Source organism: Cryptomeria japonica, chromosome 1 (genome assembly GCF_030272615.1).
Source record: "Cryptomeria japonica chromosome 1, Sugi_1.0, whole genome shotgun sequence".
NCBI lineage: Eukaryota > Viridiplantae > Streptophyta > Pinopsida > Cupressales > Cupressaceae > Cryptomeria > Cryptomeria japonica.
This window is the reverse complement of record NC_081405.1, coordinates 501,294,445-501,304,731: the sequence shown is the minus strand read 5'-3', so window position 1 is coordinate 501,304,731 and position 10,287 is coordinate 501,294,445. Positions and strand designations below refer to the sequence as shown.

The 10,287-nt window shown below is 34.8% G+C and overlaps 1 protein-coding gene across 1 annotated transcript; it reads left to right on the top strand.

The window, feature by feature from the left end:
• The first annotated feature begins 4,987 nt into the window (after positions 1 to 4,987).
• LOC131857878 (ATP-dependent DNA helicase pfh1-like) lies at positions 4,988 to 5,797 on the top strand. Its single transcript, XM_059210654.1, has one exon. It carries the CDS (start codon positions 4,988 to 4,990, stop codon positions 5,795 to 5,797), a length of 810 nt encoding a protein of 269 aa, XP_059066637.1.
• Positions 5,798 to 10,287: the final 4,490 nt, after the last annotated feature.

Genomic DNA, 10,287 nt, shown 5'->3' with positions numbered 1-10,287 from the left:
TGACTCTCGACATTTCGACGCTTTGGGATGCACAATAGGGGAATTCCTAGCATAAAATTTCCCACCCAGATGTGCTCGCGACGTCGGTTTGTACACATGATGAACCAAATCAATTCTAGCCAATCTGACAACTTTGCATTGCATGCAAGTGACGGTTTTTGCAGCAGGCGAAAAAATGCTACCAATTGAAAATGACTTTGATTCATCAAACTGAGATAGGCCATTGTAGAGGAGCCTTAGGTGACCCCACGAGTTCAAATGGATCAATCATATGTGTCCTGAATTTGAAGAAATAGTCCGTCAAATTTTGACAATTTTTTGGACTCAGGGCACTTGAGAGATCGCACCAGTATGGTATGACTCTCGACGTTTTGGTGCTTTGGGATGCATGATAGGGGTATGCCTAGCATAAACCTGCCCATGCAAATGTGCTCGCGATGTCAGTTTGTGCACATGATGAACAAAATTTGACCATTGCGAGCGTGAGGGTGCTCTCACACCAAACACATATTGTTGTTTATATTCATATTGTCGATTTTTGTTGTTTATATTCATATTGTTGATTACATATGAAAATATTCATTTAAATTTATAAAAGGGCAGCCACCAGATACAACGAATACACAATAATGAACTGAATACAAGGAGTTTTGTAGGGTTAATTCAATATTTTAGAAATTTTATCAAATCATATTCCATGATTGCAATGTTTTATATCATATATTTTTGTTGTTTATATTCATATTGTTGATTACATATGCAAATATTCATTTAAATTTATAAAAGGACAACCACAAAATACAACAAATACAAAATAATGAACTCAGTACACATTTATTGGATTGAATATCGATATTTATATATAAAAAAAAGGCATGTTTGCCAAGTCAATACAAGTATTACAAAAATGTGACATATGTCATGTCTAAATCGATATACAATAAAAATGCAGAATATATCTACATGTATTGGTCATTCTATGACCAAAACTAACACTATATGATCCTAAACTTGTGGTGGATCATCAAAATCAAGCCTCTTTGATGCAGTTTACGGCTCTGTAGATGGCTTCAAAACCACAATTCAAAAGCCAAGTTAAAATTCTTTTGTAGAAAATAGTTCACAATTAACAACATAACTATGTATTTAACTTTAATTCCTTTGCAATTGAAATGTAGATTACCTCATCGGCTGATCTAGGAGCTAATGTCTTCGCTCTCCTGTCCTTGTCACTCTTAGGAGTTTTCTTGAAGACATACTTAAATGGATCCACATTATGGCCATACCGCGAATGGATCTATTGTAGATTAATTGTACAATTAATACAATGTACTAACATAAATATATCAAAAACACTTAAAAGCTATAATATAGAGAACAATGACGTACCGGCCTTAGACGCTTCTCCAATGGACTGAGGATGGCTCACCATCGATGTAGAAACTGTCGCTATTACCTATACAAAAAATGTCCAAAGATTAAATACAATTAATATAATGGTAATTATTGAAGGTTAAAATCAATTAATTTTACATATCAAACAAAAGTGTACCGGATTCTGAGATGCTTCTCCAGTGCAAGGAGGAGGGTTCGCCATTGATGAAATAGGTATGGATATTTCCTGTATGAAAAAAATCTAAGATTATAATATATCACAAGTTCACATGTACGTGTGCATATAATCATGAAATCAAGAAAATAAAGTAGAGATACATACCTCTGCTCTCTCTTGATCCACGGGCGAATCAGGTGCATTCAACAAATCCACATAACTCAATGGTCATTGTACATGTAAAATAGACAAAAAAACCTAATCAATCTACAAACCCCAACTAATACTTGATTTCAACATTTTCAAACAATTGTACAACTAAAAATGTGTTCAATTACCTTCTTCCTACTTTTTGACGTCTTCGAGGAATTCTTTTTCTTAGGACAAGCCCTAGACGTGGAGGGGGTACCCTAAAAAAACAAAATTAACATGAAATATTAGTATAGATAATAAATTAAACATATTTTTAAAAATCTAAAATGAAATGACTTGCATATTCCATCAAAAAAATACATAAAAAGGGTTGTACAAAATATGATACCATATAGCCTTGTAGGCCAAAATCGATTGCTGAGAGCTTGATGTCATCAATCTGGGACATTTCGTCCCCTATCAACACCTACAAACCAGAAATTGGACCAAGCATTAAAGATAGTTAGTATATCTTGTATTTTTTTGAATTCAAAGTGTACTATTCTATTTTAACATGTTACAAAATTTATACCTCAGGCATCGAAGTTGCAACTATATTAACTGGGGGAGGAGTATGGGATACTGCTGCTACATCCTAAAATGCATATTATTTTTCTCAATTTAAATCAAAGTATAAATCAAAATTCATTTAGGTAATTACAAATTTAAAGTGACTGATAAATAAAATGCTATGAATTCAAATCAACACACCTGTGTCTGTGGCTCATGGGCAAACACCATGTCCATCAACTCATCTGTCAGTGCGAAATCCTCAACCGTGTGGGCCTGACATCTACTCCCGCAAATCATGCATAGATGAGATGAGGATCCATCTGCATCGGCTGCATCATCTATCCCCGAGCAACTGACACACATATACTGGATGGGCTCTCTGTCACCACCTAATGGCTCATCATCCAATACAATAGGGTGTGCTAATGATGTCCCATGCTGGATGATGGCACTAGTCAATGATGTGGCCGCTTGAAGAGTCTGTAGCTCCATCGACTCTTTCAGCTCTACTGGGACAACCTGATGCACCTTGGGTTTGGGTGCTAGGGGGTAGTGACTCTCCGCGGGTAATTGCCTACGGGCTCCAGGTCTATCTTGGACAGAGCCACCACCTCTACCATGGAACTCTCTCATGCCAAAATAGTTTGGGTGCACATTGAGCACAAACTCACAATATACTTTTCTCAAAAAATATAATGGCACCTCATAATTATTACAAGGTGGATCATCAAAGACCATCAACCACCTCTGCCAAAAAAGATTCTTCATCTGCACATTGGTACACCAATGTATGAGAAACCTCTTTGCATTAAGAGGTAATGACTAACCAGTTTTGGGATCAATGAAAAGGGCACATATTTGTTGTTTAGTAATATTTTTGTTTTTTACTCCATCGTATGATAGCCCATCGGCATAGAATTGACGACACATATCCCTAAAGCTTCCCCATTTGGTAATTTGTGTGGAAACAACTATGGCACCACTAGCTAATGTTTCTAGGCTAGTGGCGAGGGATTGATGATGCTCAAGTTCAGAAGTTTTCAATTTAATAATCAGTCTATTGATTTTAGACATATTTTGTCCTAACTGATTAATTAATTGCTCTTGTGTTTCAGGTGTGCGGTCAAAAGGAGGAATTGGGGGTTGTTCTTGTGTGTTTTCAGGAGGTGCATTTGGTTGTTCTTGTGGGTTTTCAGGAGGTGCATTTGGTTGTTCTTGTTCTGGATTAGAAGAATCTGGTTTTTGAAACAAAAAATGAAAAAACCTAATCAAAATTAATGAAATTAAATTCAAAATGTAAAACAAATTGAACAAACGGGAAAGAAAGACAAAAAAAACAAAAACTAACCTTGACCCATACCTTGGAGGACAAATCTAGCACCTCGTTCACGATTTAGGAGAGAAAATGGGAAACAAACCAAGTAAAAAATGCGCTATTCACGGGTAAATGAGACCCAATTTTTTTTAAACTTTTTTTACCAGGCACTGCATATGCAGTTATATTTGGATTATTAGTGTGTACACACTTATTTTCCTATGAGCAGCGTGTACGCGCTCATTTTCCTAGGCTTAGTGTGCACGCACTCATTTTCCTAAAAGCAGCGCGTACGCACTATCTTCTCTAGGCTCGGGAAGAACAAAACTAAGTGCGTACGCGAGAATTTCAAATTTTAAAACCACGTACGCGCTGCTTGTTTTTCCATGTTTTTTTGGGTGGTGTCCACTTTTCTGACCACCATCTTTGTGCACATACCCACATGTCTTAGGAAAAAAGAGAATTCATTACAATGTTGTTACAAGGCTCCATGGCCTGAACAAGAGAAATCTACATTAGCCCTTGATAGTGACAAAAAACCATGCTATATAGCTGCAAGGAATGATGATCGCTTGAATATTCAAAACCCTTGCATGCTTTCAATCTGACGTGCTAATATGGATTGCCATTCTATAATGTCAAGAAAAGCTGTGCTACAATACATTTCAAAGTATGCTTCAAAATCTGAAAAAAAGATCAGAATCTTACACTGAAATACTCAAAACTATTGTGAATGCAAGTGAATCTGAAGATATTGTCCCAGTCTACATACCAGAAATTTATGATGCGCATAATAGCAGATTATGATATCAGCACACAAGAGACTTGTCACATGCTGCAAAAATTGCCGCTCATTAGCTGTAGCCGCCAGTTTTTGTCTCTTAATGTTACTAAAAAAGCATTGCACCGTATCATAAAAACAAATCATGAAACAAACCTGCCAAGTAGTTATATCCATGCTTACATGCAGTGCCCTTCTAGCTTAAATACAATAACACTCCTTCAATCTGCACATGACTTTTCATATGATCCACAATGTAAAAAAGAAAAATGGCAACTTAGAGAGCAAAAAGCTATTGTAAATGTATATCCACATTTCCCGGAACCTCCCATTGAAAATAGTCAAGAGTTTGAGCTTTTCTATTGGTCTGAACTCTTACTATACAAACCATTCCGTGACATAGCAACAGAAATAGGAACTTCTAAAGATCATGTTATAGCAAATTGGAAAGACTTCAGTTCAAACAGCTACGCTCACTTGTACGATACCCACCTCATCCATGCCCTTCCACCTCAAGATGCAGATGATAGTGACAGTAATGATTGTGAACATGAAGAAGAATCAAATCTATATGAGTGGGAATTCCTCTCACAGATGGGAGCCACAAATGAGCTAGCCAAAAAATGAATTACAAATGTTAGGACGACGTGACTATGATATTAGCTATGCATGGCCCACCAATATTGCAAATCAGCAATTGGAGTCTAACACTGCCCAATCCATATCTGCAAGTAAATCACAATTTCACCCCCATCCGTTCCAAGTCTCACCCATTGACAATGAGGAATTCCATCTCTCCTCTCAACAAAAACTTGCACTTGACATAATTCTACATCATCATTCTCAACAAGCTGGAACAATACCTCTTAGAATGATTGTTCAAGGAACAACAGACACTAGGAAATCATTCTTAATACATTGCATTAGACAAAAGTTGAATGTCTCTGTAGGAATTCAAGGAAATCCATTGTTGGTTCTTGCTCCTACATGTGTTGCTGCATATAATATTCAAGGAACAACTCTTCATGCAAGCCTTCAAATCCCTATTAAAGAAATGCATCCTTTGACAAGTCGAGCATCATTCACATTCCAAGAGCATTTCCGACATGTTAAATATATTCTGATAGATGAAATGAGATTTTTAGGCCCAAAATTACTATTGAAGATTGACAACCACCTACGACAGACATTCTCTGATAAACAACATGAAAGCTTTGGTATCCTCTCCATAATCCTTGCAGGTGATCTTGGACAGCTCCCTCCTGTAATGGACAAACTAATTTATGCCTCGCATTCTACAACACTAAGTTTATGGCATTCGTTTAAAATAGTTGTAACATTGGATACTATTTTCCGCCATCAAGGTCTCTCTATTGAACAACATCACTTCAGAAGTCTGCTCCAGAACATAAGAGATGCACAATTTAACAAACATGACTGGTAGTTATTAATGAACCAAACAAATACAAATCTCACTATCGAACAACAAAAGCAATTCAACTCATCAATCCATTTGTTTGCAACAAATGAATCAGCAAGATTGCACAACAAAAGAATGTTGAAAGAATTAAAATTGCCCATTTCTTTAAGCATTTCACATATTACGCAACAGACTAATACACATTCATCCGCCTTTCTCTTTTGAAAGGTATGCAAAAATGTAAAAAGTGCTTTTACCACCATAAGAAAGAAAGAAGAAGCTCGCTTGCAACAACTCTCTATGAAGACAACTATGTTACCACATTGCAATCTACAACTATGACATGCTTGCTGGGTTATTTTCCACTTCAAGCCACACACCATCATGCAATTGCCATTCGACAACAACTATTCTTGCTGGTCCTCTGCTATTACGCGGGTAAATACATTCCAATACTGATATATCTCAATTCACACTTCACAGTTCTTTGTTCTTTGAATATGCAACTTCAATCATTTTTTACTTTCACAAAGTTACTTATTTGTAGTCCACTAACTTTCAAACACTTCATAGGTTGTCTTTCCCACATTCCAGTTGTGCATTCTAACAACATCACTTCCATTGCAGAGGTTAATACTTCCATACTATAGATTCATCTTCGTTGTTTTCTATACTCCAATGTTTGCGTTGTTTTGCTTAGTTTGTTTAGCTTGGCAATAGTTTTGTGGTTTTTAGCCTTTGCTATTTTTAAAATTTGGGAATCAAGAATTGGCTAATAAGTTCATCTTTTGAGGTGACTCGAATCACCACATTTTTACAAATTTTTATTTTAGTGTTATTTAAATAGCCAGAGAATTTAAATTTTTAGTTTTTTTAACTGAAAGATTCGCCACAATATTTGATAGATGATTTGATCATATTCGCCAACATTTTATAATTTATTGTAGAAATATAAATTAATTCGCCAATAATATATCATAATTATTAGTTACTTTAGGGTTATATCAACAATCTTTAGTTGCCACCATTAATTTAAAATATAATCTAATGACCTCCTTTGTATTCTATGAGGTAAATTGTAGCTACAAGTTTTAATGGCCTAAAATAAAATCAATTGTCTAAAAGGAATTTTTGGCCCATGAGTATTACAAATTGTTCATACATTTTATCTCACAAAATACAAAGAGGTCTATTAAATTATTTTAAGTTAATGGCAGAAACTAAATAAAGTAGATTCTACCCCTTAAACTCATTAATGATTTCCACCTTCAAGCCTTTGCTTTTCTATAAAAAACTATTTTTTTAAATGAAAGGATTTGTAATAAAATTTAATGCATACTCTTATTATTTTCCAAGATTCACCAATATTTTCTACCAAAAAAAATGATATAAAAAAGTTTGCCAATAAAATTAATTATTTTCTCTAAAAAAAGGAAATATTTGGCAATTAAAATAATAAGTATTTTAAAAAAAAATTAAATATTCGCCAAGCTTTTATATATTTTTTTGAGAGGGGGTTTCTTAAAGTTATCACTGGGGGTATGTGTTGTGAGTCCAAGATTCTAAATTGAGGCCATGATTGGGAAGAATCCAAAGGGTGGTTGAAAGTTGTAAATACGGTGGAAAGTTGCTCGATGTTGTAAAACTTATCGATATTGTCAAAAATTGTCAATGTTGTTAAAGTTGTCAATATGTAAGGAATGTTGTCAAAATTGTTGAGAGTGCAAAAAATGCAAGTTCAAATGTTGCATTCAAGTGGAAAATAACTTGTGATTCCATCAAGAATTGCAAGTGTTACATGCATCCTTGATATCAATTGTTCCAAATTTGTTTGAAATTTTATTACAAAATGTTGAAATGTTGCATTTCTAATTTGAAGTATTGAAATTATTGCAATTTGCATAAGAAAATGTATGACAAGGGTCAATTTTTCAAAAATGTTGTTAGGGGTTGAAACTTTGCCATCCACCTTGATACAATGCAGCGAGACTTTAACCCAAGTCCACCAATGATATTTTGATGAAAAATTTGCACTAAGTTGAATGTCGGACTTCACTGTGAATGCAAACCAGATAAAAGTAAATAAGAACAAAGAAAATCAAAAGCAAAAAATCATTTCCAATGCAAATCAAATGAACTGTAAGCAGAAGCAGAGCAGATCTAAAGCAAATTAGAGGTAGATCACATTAGAATCAGAATCAGAATTAGAGGCAGAGCATATAAGAAGAGGCTGCAAATTTCATAAGAAATGAGTACAGATTCATCAATGGGTTCTAAATTGCACCAAAAGGGAATGTGAACCTGATTGGGAGATACTGAAATGATGGATTAGCATTGAATGCAATGGTTTAGGGGCAGTTTTCCAGAATTGAGTGGTGCATTTCTAGAATCTAAAAAAAAATATTTTTCAAATTTGAAAAAATCCACATTTCCAAGCCTAAAGTGTTATTTTTAGATTTTGGAGTTATGAAGTGTAAATTTATGTTCATCCATTCTATAATATTCTTATTCAAAATGTATTTATCTTTCAAGTTTGATGTGAAGCATTACAACATCAAGATGTTCAAGGATTCAATATTGTAAAAGGATTGAGGTCAAATTCCAAGCAATAAAAAGGACTTCACAGCGTGAGAGATGGGCTCAACCATGCAAGAGAAGAGGAACATTACACATGAAGGATTACATGATGATGAAGAGCTCTATGACTACTACATTGAATATGTAGGGGCCTTCAAGGATCCAAGACAAGCTGATTGTAAAAATCACGACCTTCGATTTCATTTATAAAAAATACAAGATCTAAAGATGCAACTCAACATTGTGAAAGAAGGCAACAAGATTAAATATCACCTTTGCATCTTCATTCCTCTATAGATGGTAACCAATCCATCCCCGCAAAGTTTAATTTTTGTTTTCTTCTTCAATACTTTTTATTAGTTATACTTTTCATTATTGCTTGTAATACAAATTAACTGATTCTGCCTCTTCCAATTTGCAGATTATTCAAACCAATACGATACATGACCTTTTTGAAAATTGAATCATCTTCCACCTTCTTATGCCTTGCCACAGATCATCACTACTCAATGGTTATCCATATTTAACTGCAATTAAACTTACAATGCCTGAATTTATTTTGATTTCTATTCTTGTTCTTCTGCCCCATCATATTTTTGTCTGTCTTTGCTTTCGAACTTGACCTGCTACTGGTCATTCTGTTACAACTTCTGGATATGCACTTGAAAAGTATCCCATACATGCTAAAACTGGAAAGGATGTCACTCAAATTGATAGCTCTCAACCTGCCTCTCTTCCTCCTGCTTCTCGCCCAGGAACTGCCCTCTCCAAAAAGGTTTTTGTTGGAACAACCATCTTCAGGTAAATAATGAGTAGATTACAGTAGAAATAGATAGTACTTTTTATTGCTTTTAAGTTATTGCCTTTCTCTAATACTCCTTTACCTCTGTAGGGATGGGCTATGTCGCTGGAATGGGCTATGAAGCTCGATCTTTAACAACTCTCTCTCCCTTCACTGTTTGCTCTTTTGCTACAACCCAAACACACCCACATTCACAACTAGTATCGTACTTTCTATTTTCCCTCCATCCCTTCACCTCTTATGACATTTGCCTCCTTCTATCTTTCTATCTAATCCCTTGGTACTGCTTCTTCTTTGCAGATTCACACCTTCAACAAAAAAGAACATGCTCAAGCTCACTTCAACAAATGCTTTTTATTTCTGCACACCTCATTTTGTAAAAAAGCCTTCCTATCGGCTTCCCATTGCACGAACTAAGAACCGTGCAACTGCTAGTTTGTGTACAAATGAATCATATACATAGTCAAGATCTTTAAACTTTCAGTATTTGGTAATTCGTGAATTGACATGTATTGTTAAGTATATAAATTATTGTAAGCTGTAATTATTGATCATTAATATTAATAAAATCTTATTTTTATAGATATTCATTATTTTTCCTCTTTGATATTTGTTTGTTTTATTGTACCTATGTGCTATGTGCGTGGACATTTCTTAGCTAGAATCTTCTATCACAACTATTATCACTATATTGGTGAAGTTGTAAACCAAAAAAATAATTTTTATTTTTTTTGATAAAAGTGGATAGAACCACTGAACTATATTAAATTTTAAAATTTTTTTACAGTGTCTGGTTCAAAAAGTATTGAAGGGAAAGAACCAGTAAGAAAACCCTTTAGTATTTCTTAAGTAACACAAGCCTATTCTACCCAATACCAAATACCCATTGGCATAGTACATCAAAAAACCCATCCTAATTACATAAGCCACATTAGATATAAAGGAAGCCGCCAATAGAAGCATATAGAAGGAAGATTAAAGTATGATCACCGAAGGATGCATATCCATTGCTGCCAAAAAACACCAGTCTGAACCACCCCTGTCTGTGAAACACAATTCTCCAACCACTAGTTAGAATTATACCACATAACATAAATGAAACCATAATCAGACACCCTGTCTGTCACAACCCTCC